Genomic DNA, 15,222 nt, shown 5'->3' with positions numbered 1-15,222 from the left:
GCCTGTTACTTAACTTCTGCACCCATAAGATGGGGCTAATAATGCCAACCTTCTGATGCCCAAAATTAGAAATCATGTATAACTTTGTGGCATATATTAAATGCTTCATAAATAGTAGCTATTCAATGATGACTTAACTATAATGGCTCACAGAGGTGAAAACTGAAGACCCCAAAGGAATGGTGCATTTCCTTAGACATTTCTTTCTCCAAACAGGGATGACTGGTCTTCAGCCAGCAACCCCCTCCACCCCCAAAGGAGTCTTGGACAGGAACCGAAAGTTCATTCTTAGCACCTATTTGGAAACAGTCCATTCAGATGACAGGGGGGAAATGAATATGATGAAAGGCAAACAAATTATGTTGTAAGAGAACTCAAACTGTCCTCATTCTTAAAGATTAAATGCAATATTCTGAGTTTAGTTAACAAGATTGATAACAATTCTTATCAATAGGCAAAGAAATACTTCAAAAAGTATACTGATACCAGTACTTTGAAATAGTGAAGAAAAACCCCACCCCAACCTCTTATTTTTTAGGTTTGATAGTTCAAACACCTGAAATGAGACTCATGTACTGAAATTCAGGACTTAGAGCTGCTGTGAAAACTGTAACCAATCACACTCTAGTTCACATTCCTGGCTCTCAGGAGCATACTCAATGGACGTTCTTTTCTCAGTTACACAGGAGACTTATTCAAATACCCCCAGCTGACAGGCAGAAATCCCATTATTTTTTCTTTTCCTCAAAGCACCCCCTGTCCTTCATTCCTAGTCTCCTATACCTGTACAGGCACTCATCTCACAACCTGATTACTGGAACCTGCCAGGCTGGGACTCCAGGCTTCCCTCCTTGCAATCCACTAAACACACAGGACACTTTCTTCATCAGCTAATAACCTTCAGAGGCTTAAGGACAAGATCAAACTCTTACTGGGTTTTTCTTATCTGGCTCCAGTTCTACCTTATTTTCCACTCCGTCACAGCCTATAACCTTATTCTAGCATTCCTGTCTCAAACACAACAAGCACAGCCCCCGCCCCTCCCTTCTCCTCACCTAGCCCTGTCCTGGTCTTCACAAGGTCCAGTCCAAGTCATGCCTCTTCCACACAGCTTTCTCGGACTTCGGCTCTTACCAATCTCTTCCCTTCAAAATTACACTGGCAGTTACAGTGTGTAACACAACTTCAGCATTCTGTTAAATACCAGTTCAGCGCTAAGTACTAATAGCTGTGATCTTGGATAGATCATTAACCTCCATGGGCCACCATTTCCTCACCTGTAAAATAAGAAAGTCTTTTCCTGTTCTAAAGATCCTCTAGGGCTTCCCTGGTGGCGCAGTGGTTAAGAATCCGCCTGCCATTGCAGGGGACACGGGTTCAAGCCCTGGTCCGGGAAGATCCCACACGCCGCAGAGCAACTAAGCCCATGTGGCACAACTACTGAGCCTGTGCTCTAGAGCCCACAAGCCACAACTACTGAGCCCATGTGCCACAACTACTGAAGCCCGCGCGCCTAGAGCCCGTGCTCTGCAACAAGAGAAGCCACCGCAATGAGAAGCCTGCGAAGTGCAATGAAGAGTAGCCCCCGCTCGCCGCAACTAGAGAAAGCCCGTGTGCAGCAACGAAGACACAATGCAGCCAAAAATAAATAAATAAAATAAATAAATTTATTAAAAAAATAAAGATCCTCTAATTTTACACACTGTCACATACTGTTTCACATACTAACCTCACTTCTCTTATTTGATTTTAGAGTTCCTGAAGGGAGAAAGTACATCTTCTATTTCTCCCCTAACTCTCAAGGCAACTTACCCCAGGATGTGGCTCAAGGAGACGCTCTGTAAATGTAACAGTAAAATAGTGTCATCAGCACTGAACCCAAGACCTAGTTCTAAAGCAGTTTAGGAAACTGGTAAAGGAAGTTCGTGCCAAACAGAGAAAAAGATACTGAGATGATCTACTGTTGGTTCTCTTCTAGAGTCTAAGGTCTGTCTTGATAGAAAATAACAACCCGGCTACAGAACGCAATGAGCACAGGTTTGAGAGCTCAAAACAGTCTCTTCATTCCTATGCAGCACTGTCTGAAATATCAATACATGTACAGAAGCCCCTAGATGGCAGACGCAACTTTTAGGTAAGCTCAGGTGTTTTGTGTGCCTAGGGTAGAGTATTCAGGGGCCTCATTTTCAGTGGAGAACCCCTGGGGCTACCTCAAGGCTGCCCTACAATGGTGGGGAAATTTAGGTTCACTTCACCCGCCTAAGGCCTGAAACTGCAAAAGAAGAGCAATTTCTTCCATACCTAGCCCCAGTGCCCTCCCCGCCCCTCCCCAAGAAAAACACAAGCTTTTATAAGAGGGAAATTAACAAAGGCAGATATATCCAAGCATTAAGTTCTATTTACAGCTTCCAGTAAGATGTTTTTAATTTGTTCTCTCTTCTCAGGGCAGTACAAGTCAACATGTGGACAGAGAGTAAGGAAGTGGTCTGCTGGGGGACACGAGTCAACATTCAGCAAAAGTTAACCAGGAACTCCAAGACAGTGAGAGGGTGTAATCCTTCTGAACCTGGTCATAGGCAGAGGGCTGAGCCCCTTTCTATTTCATTATCTTCAAATAAAATGTACTCAGTACCCACGTGCACATGTCTGTTTTATCAACAGAGAGTAAATATATCCATATTTCAATCGAGGGAAACTGGTCAATGCTTTCTGGACACTTCAAAACATGATTTGGCTCACAACTACCATCCTAAAGAGTGAGCAAATCAAATCAGAGCCACTCAAATGAAGCCAGTTACTCCCTGAATAATCAAAGAAGAAAATGCTGCCTTTTTTTTTTTTTTTTTTTTAACTAATAGCGCTTAAGACAAAGCAATGTCCCTCCTCTTCACTCAGCTGTTTCACAGAATTATGAGACAAAGGGCAACTACTGTATCATCACTCTTTTTAGAGTAAAGCCACAAGATTACTAACAAACAGCTAACGGCCACCATTCAAAAGCAATAATGGCATTATGACTTCATATGCCAGTTATCTGCCAACCTGGAAAGAACCAAATATATGTATGTTTCTCTCTCCCCAAAGAAAATCTGAAAGTAAATGTGAGCACTCTGATTCACTTCCTCTCCCATCATAAAAATTTCTGGGGGAAATTAAACAGTATCATCCTAACTGTAGGATGGGAAAGAAGGATATTACACTTGTTCAAGAAGTTTACCAATTTAAGGTGGAGAACTTATAAAATGATCATGGTCCAAGACTAACTTTAGTGGTAGTAAACAGGGAAAGTTCTTGTCTAAAAATTCTTTAAAACAGACCTCAAAGTTCACAGTTTTGTTTTGATTTGTTGCTTTAGTGCTAAATGTGCAACTGGATAGACTTAGAGAAAAAATATGAACTTCCAGGCTCAAGTTTCAAGTTTCTAGGGTAAGCTTAATGGAGAAATCTAATTTGTATTTCAGTAAACAAAGCAACCAAAAAAACCCCCAAGCTTGGCCCCAAAGCATTTTTGTACAAGTGACAAATGTGGCTACTTGAGTAGCCAATCTTTTTTTTTTTTTCCCTTTATCTGAGTAACCAATCTTACTATGATATCAGGAGCAGGTTATCTGCTGAAAATAGTAATCATCTAAGAAAACATCAAATTATCTCCTCAGTACATCAACGATACAGAGTAATTTAGTAGTCTAAGTTATGATTGCTGATTTCTAGCTAAAGAAATAGAAACAGATGATGTATTTCTCTCTAAAACCTATAGCTGGTTCTGTCTGCTTTCTGATGATTAATTTAATGCTGACTTTGAGAATACCGTCAAAAAGCTCACACACCTCAGAATGGGAGAAAATATTTGCAAATGAAGCAACTGACAAAGGATTAATCTCCAAAATTTACAAGCAGCTCACGCAGCTCAATATCAAAAAAACAAACAACCCAATCCAAAAATGGGCAGAAGCCCTAAATAGACATTTCTCCAAAGAAGATATACAGTTTGCCAACAAACACATGAAAGGATGCTCAACATCACTAATCATTAGAGAAATGCAAATCAAAACTACAATGAGATATCATCTTACACTGGTCAGAATGGCCATCATCAAAAAATCTAGAAACAATAATTGCTGGAGAGAGGGTGGAGAAAAGGGAACACTCTTGCACTGTTGGTGGGAATGTAAATTGATACAGCCACTATGGAGAACAGTATGGAGGTTCCTTAAAAAACTAAAAATAGAACTACCATACAACCCAGCAATCCCACTACTCGGCATATACCCTGAGAAAACCATAATTCAAAAAGAGTCCAAAAAAACAAACAAAAAAAAACAAAACAAACAAAAAAAAGAGTCATGTACCAAAATGTTCACTGCACCTCTATTTACAATAGCCAGGACATGGAAGCAACCTAAGTGTCCATCAACAGATGAATGGATAAAGAAGATGTGGTACATATATACAATGGAATATTACTCAGCCATAAAAAGAAACGAAATTGAGTTATTGGTAGTGAGGTGGATGGACCCAGAGTCTGTCATACAGAGTGAAGTAAGTCAGAAAGAGAAAAACAAATACCGTATGCTTACACATATATATGGAATCTAAGAAAAAAAAAAAAAGGTCATGAAGAACCTAGGGACAAGACGGGAATAAAGACACAGACCTACTAGAGAATGGACTTGAGGATATGGGGAGGGGGAAGGGTAAGCTGTGACAAAGTGAGAGAGTGACATGGACATATATACACTACCAAATGTAAAATAGATAGCTAGTGGGAAGCAGCCGCATAGCACAGGGAGATCAGCTCGGTGCTTTGTGACCACCTAGAGGGGTGGGATACGGAGGGTGGGAGGGAGGGAGACGCAAGAGGGAAGAGATATGGGAACATATGTATAACTGATTCACTTTGTTATAAAGCAGAAACTAACACACCATTGTAAAGCAATTATACTCCAATAAAGATGTTAAAAAAAAAAAAAAACCTCACAGAGTTTCCTTCTCCTTAAAGGGCTCTTTATCACCTTTTATGAAGTACAACCTACATTTCTAACATTACAAAAACTACTGTGCAGGTAACTTCAGAGCAGAACTCTACACCTTGGGCAGTGAACAAAATAATAACTCTCCATAGGTCTGCAAAACTTAAAAACAATAGTCACTAGTCCTTTTATAAAGAATCATATTTCTGTATTTCCACTTCCTTCTTCTTTATAAAATCCTAATAATTTCATTCAAGAGTAGTAAACAAATGGATGGCAAATTCCAACAATCAGGTTTAGAGGAAAAAAGTCAAAACTTGAGACACAGTGAAGACTCAAACATTAAATTTCAGGTTTTTCTCAGAGTTGATACACTATTTGATAACACCCACCCATGTAAAAATAAATTACATATCCAAAAGAGCAAGCTGCTCCAGTTAATTGGGTAAACAACATAATTAACATGTGCCAGGTGGAAGGCGAACCTCATGTAAACAGTGGGGCTCAAAATGAGCTGCAAACTGTAAGGAAGCTTATTTTTAAACTGTCAGCAAGTTTCTTTGGTGCAATCACAGTTTAATATGGGGTAATCACAGTTTAATATGGGGTAACTGCTCCTCAAGTTTAAGAAAATCGAAATCTGACTGGTACAACAACAAGTTGTACCTTGTTATTTAGAACTCCATTAGTTGTTTCACAAAGAATAAGAATACACTGAGGTTCTTTAATGAGTTTTGGCACGTACTTCCAACCACCTCTCTAAACTAGGGGAAATTAATTTCTAACCTACTAGGATCACATTCCAGAATGCAAAAATCTTTTGACTACGTAAGATAAGACTAATTGAGTGCTTTTACAAAAATACTTCAAGTTTGGGTCTTTCAAAAAAATCCTCTCATTTTTTTTTTTTATAAAACTCTAGTAGATTAGGTAACCCAATCTACTCATACGCTTCCTTACTATAATCATATTGCTCTGACTTTACTTGAATTACCAATATCAACAAGCACAGAAATGCTCAAGGCATTCACACAAAGGCAGTTAAAGACCACACATCACACCAACCCTCTGAAGTCATGTTTGATATTCTACTCAGCATCTAGCTCTCCAAATCACACAGGATGGTAAATGTTAAAAGTGGGCAATGAAAAAAGAACAAGCACAGCTTCTTTGTGTGTTATCAGGGCACAAGAAGGCAGGTGAGTACAAGGAGAAGCCATCTGAGCGTTTGCTGGGCATCAACACTTACCTTGAGGATGTCCCCCCTTTTGAAGCTCAGCTCGTCGTCTGCGGTGGCTTTGAAGTCATATTTGGCGATGGCTTCCATTCTGAGCGGGGCTCAGGGCTCAGCAGCCTGAAGCAGGGGGGAAGGGAGTCTTCCCTGCTGAAGCAACCCAGTGCTCTGGGCTCAGCCTCGCCTCTCAGCTGGGACTCGCTCCTGCACGCCGGGACACACAATGCCACCCTGAATCAGAAGAGCAATGATTGAGAGAAGTGGCCAGATCGAAGGCAGCCCCGCCCTGCCAGTCGGCCTGCCGTCCCAGCCCCCACGCCCCCTGGCTCAGCCTGGCTCAGCCCTCCTCCCTCCCTTCCAGGCAGGAGCCCTGAGCTCCTCCTTCCTCTTTCCAGCCTCGGCCCCCAGGCAACTGACAGGCCTGCCGGCCAATGACGGCAGCTGCTCGAGCTATTCCAGAACACACTTCCTCTTCCCTCCCGCTGGGTGTGCTCAGTGTGCAGGAACCGGCTGGAGTCCGATCGGTCTCCGCCTTTCCTCCCTCGCCCCTCACGCTCTTCTCCAGGCACGAAATGCAATCCACGTAAAGAAAGCCCTCGCCCTCGGTCTGGCACCCTACTTTTCTCAGTTATATAGGCCTCTCTCCCTCCTTTCTCCCTGCCAACCTTTCTGGTGTTTTGAAAATGTTGGGTCCTATATCCACAGTCAAAAGCCAACAATGTGGGCTTTGGTCCTGAGCTGCTTTAACTGTTCTCAGAAACTAAACCTCGGTCTGCTCCTAGGAAAGTGGAAGAAACTGACCCTAGGAACTACTTTCTTATTCAGTTTGCTACTCTCAGCATAGGCAACTCTCCCTCTCCACTTGCCAACTGTGATCGGCAAGCTCAGGTGACCAAAGGAAATCCAGCTCAGAGCCTTTGGTGGGTGGAGACCTGCTCGTGCAGAAGGCTTCCTCTCCCTCGAAGACCCCCAAGACTTCGGGGGCCCCAAAAGCCCTTGAAAATAGACGTCCAAGGTTCAGCATTCCAAAAGCAGCCTCTGCATTATTCCTAACTAGCCTATGGAGCAAGGTTGAACTCCTAATCTACACTTGAAAGCAATCCCTTTTTCAGAATCTTAGCTACCACCCAAAAGCCAAACAGAAGCCTCTCACAGTTACCCCTGAGAACAGGTGCTTTTCTCGGAGCCAGGGGAGTACTAGACTGATCCAAACTGCATTTTGCAGGCAAAGATTCTGTAATAACCCTTAGGTAGTATACCAGGTGATGGTGAACCTGGGCAGTACAATCACTGCGGAAGTGAAGAGTCTCGAGCCCTGAATATGGGACACATCCTAGACCTTCGCGTAACTAAAGGAAAACGAAGCCCCATTCTTCTTTTGTCAGTCACTGTTTTCATACAGGCTAAATAAAAGCAGAAAACAACACTGACACTGGCAGAACGGGGACAGATTATTTATAGTGACACCCTTTGGTGGATAATTACCACCTAACAGAGAACTCATTTGAGGGGCACGAGTGATTATTCTTCTTCTGTTCTAAAGTTAACAACTGGGGCATTAATCAAGCATAGTTACAAAAGGACTAAGGAGTAAACCAGCTGGGAATACTAAGGTTAGAGGGAAATGAGTATTACCAAGGAGGAAAGAATCACCTGGTAATAAAAAGTCCTTCAGCCGAATTCTGAAGGCCAAACATTCCACTGCAAGTAAACTAATAAACTAAACCAACATTTATTCATTCTATCAGGCCATACCTAGGATATCCTGTGTTGTGCTGGCTCTAAAACAGGAAAGCAAAAAGAGTCCCAGCAAATTGAAAAAAAAAAAAAAAAAAAAAAAACAAGATTAGTCTCAGTATTTTCGTGTGTCCTTAAACACCCTTTACTTATACTCACCATAGTTACTTATTTATCAAATGAATCCATATACATAATTTTAAAAGTCAGAGCATTAAAAGGCTTATGAAAAACAGCAGATCCCTACCCCAAGCAATCAGCCTCAATTTTGTTTTTAGCTTTCTCTTTATGTTTACTCACAGTATTTCTAAATAACACCCTTCTACTGCTGTTTCTTAATTTATTCCAGCCATCACCTATCACTTGAAAGATGAGGACTTAGCTGTTCTGCCCCTGCCAATTCTGCCTTGCCCCATCCCAGTAATGCCACATATTCCGGTTTAAGCAGTAGTTATTACATTACGAAACATTGTTCACTGGTGATTTAAATAATGTATGATAACCAACCTTCCTTTCTAGTACAATCCTTCAATTTTTCCCGGAATTAATAACTGTTTCTCCTTTTTTGCCTACTTTCCAGTGTGTACCTATTTAAAACTTTTTACAGCTGCTCCAAAATCTCCGCTACATGTCTATCAATATTTTCCATACCCTGACCTGACCATTTATTTTCACTGGTCTTCAGGTCTGATTGTTGGGACTATGTATCAATGATGGGAAGTTGAAGAATAATTGCACAGATCCAAAAAACTTTAAAAGTTTCATTTTTGAAAAACAGAAATCAGACAGAAACCTAAAGCACTGTCACTGTCAAGGTACTATGCAGTAACAGGGCATAAACTTCTATGTCATTCATGATTCCAGACAGCTACAGTGTGACTGAACAGCCAGACCATAAAAACCAAGAGTTTTCAACATTTGCTCTCCTGCTGTTACTCAACTTATCTACCACAGGTTTCCTAGAGAAAACTTAAACAGACAACACTCTTGAAAATCATGTTTCAAGTAACAACTGCTTTGTAAGATACAGTTTAATAGGAATGAAAACCAACCAATCAATACTTTTGCAGTGGTGCCAAGTAAAAATTAGCATCTCACAGAGAAAACCAGAGGAGGCCAGATTATTAGGCTATCCACCGAAAAACATGCAGGCTAAAGAAATTCAAAAGGGTGTGTTTCATTAAAGACAAAAAAATTCTATCACATACACCGCATTAATTACTTAAAAAGAAAGAAATCTGAAAGTGGACACAATGTATAATGTTTTTAACAGAGTAGATGTTGCTGTAAATTTCTCAAGAAAATGGGCTGGGAGTACATTTAACCCTGAAGCCTGATGACAGAGTATGTCTGAACTGTTACCAGCACACACCCTGCAGCCCATCACAAGCAGAGAATTTTAACAAGGCAAGTGCAGCTTGAACTGTTCATTTAAAGCAATACGCACTGTACCATAAACTGCAATCTCCTAAAGGTATTTGTAGGATTTTATTTTCTGTCTTCCATTCAACTCTCTTCTTCCCAAAATTCACAGAAAATAAAATACGCGACACTTTACTGGGCCAGTATGCTTTGCTGGGCCAGTATAGCTTAGTGTTAAGCCTGCATGGTTTGTAAAGGCAGGCTGACCCCAAGTTCAAGTAATGACCTTGATGCTTACCAGCTATAATTTTGGGCAAGGCTTTTAAACAAGCCTCAGTTTTCTCATCTGTAAAATGGGTATAAAATCACCAACTTCATAAGATTCACTGAGCATTGAATTAGGTAATATAGATAATAGACATACATGAAGCGCTTTAGACAGAGCCTGACATTAAGTCACTCAAATTAAGTTAAAGCGTGACTCTACTTAAAACATATTAGATGTTTGTCTTCATTATTAAAAATAGCAAATTAAGGTTTACACTGCCATGGCCCGGGTTCAGTCCCTGGTTGCGGAGCTGAAATCCCCCAAGCTACATGGCGCAGCCAAAAAAACCGAAACAAACAAAAAAACGGCAAATTAGAACAATGAGATTTCTTTCACCTACTAATTGTCAAATTTTTTAAAGATTTATAACATCCAGTCTCTGCGATACTATGGATAAAGAGATTCTCAGACTCTTTATCCAACGTTTATTAAATTAACATTTTGAACAGCTACTATATGCCTAACAATATGCTTACTACTTGATTATAAAAATAAAATCACCACAGAGCCCACACTCTATCAGGGAATTAATTAGTTCAATGTTTTTGGAGAGTAATTTTACAGCATCTATTGACAAATTTAAAATACATACCCTTGGACAAGCAATGCCACATCCCAGATTTATCTCACTAAAATAGTGACACAAATACCATGTGCAAAATACATGTATCCCTGATCAATATCCATGAGCATAACAAGAAATATCTTTCTATATAAGTACCAAGATACATTATTATCAAGTTTTTAAAAAAACTGCAGAAAAATTAGTTTATCATACTTCCATAAAATATCAGTGTGTGCTAAAAAAAAAAAAAAATTCAAAAGGTTAACAATGATTACCTCTGCAAGCGAGTTCACAGAATATTTTTCCTTTCTGTACCATACACCTCAACTGTGTTTTCATTGTCTTTACTATAAGCATGTATTGCTTTTGTAGTCAGAAAAAACAAAAACTAAAATCTTACTGATGCTCTGGAGTTAGACCTGGATTCAACTGTCACTGTACCACTTACTAACTAGGTGGGCAACACTGGAGAAGTAACTTACATTCTCTAATCCCCAGTGTCCCTCAGCTGGAAAATGGGGAAAATCATAGCATCTACAGCTTATAAGGTCATTTTGCTAATTAAAAGAGACAGCACCTGTAAATGCTGAGTCCCTGGCATAAAGTGCTAAGAGGTATTAAACCAGCATCACCAGTAACTCTTTAAATCTCGGTCCACGTGTTCTCAGTAAATCTAGAACTTCCCTTCACATACGGACTCAGAGGAACGCTCTGGCAGGCAAATTAACGGTCCCGTTAAGTATAAACTAAAATTAAATACCTCCAAATCAAGTCCTAACAATGCTCAAATATTCACACATATAAAACTAATCACATCTATAGTCACTTATTCTACTGGGCTTTTAAACATTTACTGTGTATATACAGAAAGTGTACCTTTGAGTAATTTAAAGCCACATTTCAGTCTCATTAATTTACGAGTGCATCCTGTGACAACAGTTTTGGTTCTTGGATCAGCTACATCAAACTCACCCCATTCAGGGACTGATTCACTGTGAGGTGCCTTCTGGAGTTTGGCAACGTAGTGGCCTGAGCCAGGAACCTAATTTTAAGTAAGAGTCACAGGTAATTCTTATGCATGCTAAATTTAAAAAATCACTGCTGTGCTGTAAGGGTGCCTTGAGTAGATTTTAAACTTTGCATCTCAGACAATGCACTACAATGTCTGCATAAAATGACAATAATATTCACTTGGCATAACTGGGAAAAACCCAACTTTGACAAATAAAATGAAAGGCTCTCAATGGCCGTTCAGGAGTGCTGGAAAGTTCTTCTGAATTGAGCAAGTAACTATTAATATTAGTTTCTCTCAGGAGACCATGGTGGGTCTCTACTCTGTATTACTTCATTTCTCCAAAATCTATTACTCTTCTGTTCTAAGAAACAATTAGAATTGTTGCGGCATAACGTGCAACATAACAGGAATTATTGAGAAGAATCTCTAAGTACCACCAACTTAGTATTTAAAACTTAATAGTAGTCCCTCAAATCTGAATACACTGGCTGAGGAAGGAAACTGCCTCAAACATTTAAATGCTTTCTTTTAGTATCAAAGAAAGCTGATGACAAGAATTAACTTTTAATTTTGGGATTCAGAAAATTTTGAACAAAGGAAGGAGCAACAGAACAAATTTCTTTCTTTCTGTCAAAAACAAAAACAAAAACCAACAACAATAACAAAGAAGGCTGATTATAACAGATGCAGGAAAAGACACCTTATCTTAGAAGGCTGGTAATGAATAAATTAGTACTATTACAACGGGTAAGCTTTAATTAATTCATCAATGGTCTAAATAAATTCTATTCCCTTAAATGTTTCAAGCTATCTTAATTCTATTGTAATATAGGACTATGGTTGGTTTTCGTTTTTAACATTCACCACCCCCACTAAAAGCCAAAAAGAAGTCACACAAGCCCCAAAATGACCCAATCTCCCTTACTAACATAAAACAGACATAAGAAGAAAAGCATGAGCAGGCACAAAAACATGATCTAAAAGTGAAGAAAACAACTAAAACGCAAAAACACAAGCTACACCTGTGACCGAGTGGCAGTATTGATTACTTACAGCTGAATTCAATCCTTTGAGCCTCCCAGTTCCCAGCGGGAGAACGTTCGCATGGCTCTCTAGCAACCCTTCTGGCAGACTGAAGGAACACAGTGGACGCTCAAAAGTAAAGAATAAAGCAGGAAAGAGGGCATCTTCCCGGGAGAGAAACGGGATCTTTATATGAGGGAGAAAACCAATTGTGCCGAAGAGCCGAAACCTCGAAAAATTATGCCAGAGAGGGGACGAAAAGGAGGAAGGGGAAGTAGATTAGAAAAAAAGGGGGGGAGGGGGCAAGTGACTTGCATTATACGAGTAAACATTTAGTGTCCGCAGTGGAATGGAGAGAAACAGTAAGGGAAGGCAACAACTGGGGAGCACAAAGTGAAAGAGGCATTAGAAAGCCAAAGAAACTAATGCTAATTTCTCTCGTGTCTTTCCCACTTTTTTCTGATAATCCGCAGTACCAAAAGTCAGACTGCGAGGCACTTGGCTCCTCTGCAAATTATATTCTTACTGCATCTGAAGCCAGCCTAGTTTAACTCCCTAAATATGCTGTAACTCATATGTAAATCATAGACACGGAGAGCGCTGCAAATGAAAAATACCAGTGAGTCCTTCCCCTCTCTTACTGAAATCTTTCCTCGCAGCATTCCAATCAACTGCTGCTTATTTTTCTTGACAAATGTTTTTCAGAGAGTAGTCAAAAAAAAAAAAAAAAAGCGCTACAGAAGCAAAGGCATCTTGACTGGCTCCAATAGCAAACGTCCTCACTCACAGTATTAATAAGGTTGGTGGGTTTCCTCCCAAAATTCGGCCCCGAAACACCAGGAGACGGTGACGTGGTGACCGTGCAGGTCGAAGAAGCATCAATCACCATATTTGCAGCCCTCTGCGAATCCCCCGCCTCCCGGACCAAGTCAGACTGACTCACAGAATGAGTACCCCGTGCTCTCGGGCTTCTCCTGGGCCCCTTCTGGGCAAACCCCCACGACAAAAGCACGAAATTTAATTAGGAGCCCCCCAGCCTCTTGCCCCGGGGTCCGGAGCTCTGTCCCGAGCCAAGGGTCAGGGGAAGAAAGGTCCCCAGGAAGGAAGCGCCCCAGAAAGGGAAACATGGAGCCCAGAGCCCGGGGATTCCGCTCCCCGCCCCGTTCCTCACTGTCCCGACCTCCAGGCCCGGCAGCCCTCGGTACGCAGGCCCGGGCCCCCCGGGCCGACTCCCGCTGCGGAGAGGGGAGGAAAGGGCACGGGAGCAGCGCCGCCGCCGCCGGCCGTACTCACCGTGGCGCAGCTGCTCCGCTCCGCGCCCGGCCGGCCCCTCCGCAACGGTGCGAGCGGCCGCCGACCCCGCTGCTGCTCCGCGAGGGCAGCGACTGTTCCCGCCGCCGTCACCGCCACAGTCTCCGTCGCCGCCGCCGCCGTCGTCCGATCGCTGAAGCGGTACTACCGCCTCGCTTCCGCTCCTCGTCGGGGTCCCGCGAGAACTTCCCCCCGCGGCCCCGCCCCGCCCCGCCCCCGCGAGACTTCCCCCAGCGGAAAAGGCCCAGAGCGCAAGCGCTCCTCCTCGGCCAGGCCCCCGCAGGTAGACCAGCTACAGGCCAGGGCGCAGGCGCCGGGCCGCCCCGCAGCAGGTGGCACCGGCAGGGCTCCACCCCCGGGGTTGCTGTAACCCTCTCGGTGCCAGAGCCGGTAAATTAGAGCTCACCCCTGAGGGAGTAACTCTTATCCACGTCCTTTCCCCTTCCACCAAACCAAGGCAATTTGGCTGGGGGGTTGGAGGGAGAAGCTCCCTCCAGCGTGAAGCACTCCAAATAGAGGACCAGGTCTTGAAATATTTGAGAATCTGGTCCAAACAAACTCTGCAGTATTAGATGAATTAACATAGTCGCTCATAGATTGAATCAAGCGCCTAATACATGCTAAGCGTAGAAGGTACAACGACGAACAGAAATCCCGGCCCTCAAGGAATTCAGGGTCTAGATTCTACACTCTAGAAGAGTGGAAGAAAAGTAAACAAATTATGCCCTAAGTCCTTTAGAATTATTTGGAGAGTGCTGAGGAAGCTAAAAAGTTGGGGGGGGGGCGCTACTCTGCCCGTCTCAGAAAAGCCTACCCAGAGAAGGTGATTGTGGTGACGTCTGAGCCGAGTCTTGGAGGATGTGTAGGAGTTCGCCAGAGAAGCAGGGGTAAGAGCATTCCAGGTGAAGGGAACGTCACGCACGTACAAAGGAACCGAGGTGTGAGAGTCGTGTTCCGTACAATGCTAAGTAGTTCGATTCGTAACCGGGGAGTGGCAGAAGATGAGGCTTGTAGGAGTAACTCTTTATTTTTCAGTTCCAAAAGCTCTTTGCAGTTAAAGGAGAGAACAGAGCATCTAATGGTAAGGTGCTTCCTGGAAGCCAACAAAATAGCTAGACGTGAGAATAACCAAACATCTGATTCTATAGAGAAAACAAGCCCATTGAAATAAGGAGAATGAATTGCTCTTTCACATCAGCTTCATGTAAGGCACTATGCAGGGTGATAGATGAACCCAACAAAGCCTCTGCTTTCAGCAGTTTGTCATCTAGAGGAGAGTTGCCTAGTCTGCAAGGCAAAACAGTTGGCCCTAAGTGCCATTGAACTACATACAGGACTGCAGAGGAGGGAGTCAGTTACTTGGTGCTCAGGTAATCAGGGAGGACTTGGTGTTTGAACTGCCAACATGAAAGCAGAGAGGAAAGAGGGATGGAGTCAGCCAATATTTCAGATTGGCCAGAGTTTAGGATTTAGGGGGAGGAATAATGAGAGGCAAGGCCAAGATGTACAGTTTAGGCTTCACTGACGAGTAACAACCTCTGAAGGTTTTTGAGCAAGAGATGCCTGACATGAGGTGAAAATAACAAGAGGACCATCTATTCACCACCCGATGTATACTAAAGTCATAGTGTTTCTACAGTGGATAATATCCCCATTTTACAGACTGGGAAATTGAGG

General features: G+C 42.4%; 1 protein-coding gene across 1 annotated transcript in view; it reads right to left on the bottom strand.

The window, feature by feature from the left end:
- GRB2 (growth factor receptor bound protein 2) overlaps positions 1–13,729 on the bottom strand; it is a 71,737-nt gene extending 58,008 nt beyond the window's left edge. The window contains exons 1-2 of the mRNA XM_028167343.2: positions 13,528–13,729; positions 6,220–6,435 (exon numbers count right to left, since the gene is read on the bottom strand). Coding sequence (XP_028023144.1) covers positions 6,220–6,297 — 78 coding nt within the window. The 5' untranslated portion in view covers positions 6,298–6,435; positions 13,528–13,729. The remainder of the gene's footprint in view (positions 1–6,219; positions 6,436–13,527) is intronic.
- Positions 13,730–15,222: the final 1,493 nt, after the last annotated feature.

The sequence above is a fragment of the Balaenoptera acutorostrata genome, chromosome 20 (assembly GCF_949987535.1).
Source record: "Balaenoptera acutorostrata chromosome 20, mBalAcu1.1, whole genome shotgun sequence".
NCBI classification, from domain to species: domain Eukaryota; kingdom Metazoa; phylum Chordata; class Mammalia; order Artiodactyla; family Balaenopteridae; genus Balaenoptera; species Balaenoptera acutorostrata.
The sequence above is the reverse complement of the archived record's forward strand: the minus strand, read 5'-3'. Positions and strand labels throughout refer to the sequence as shown.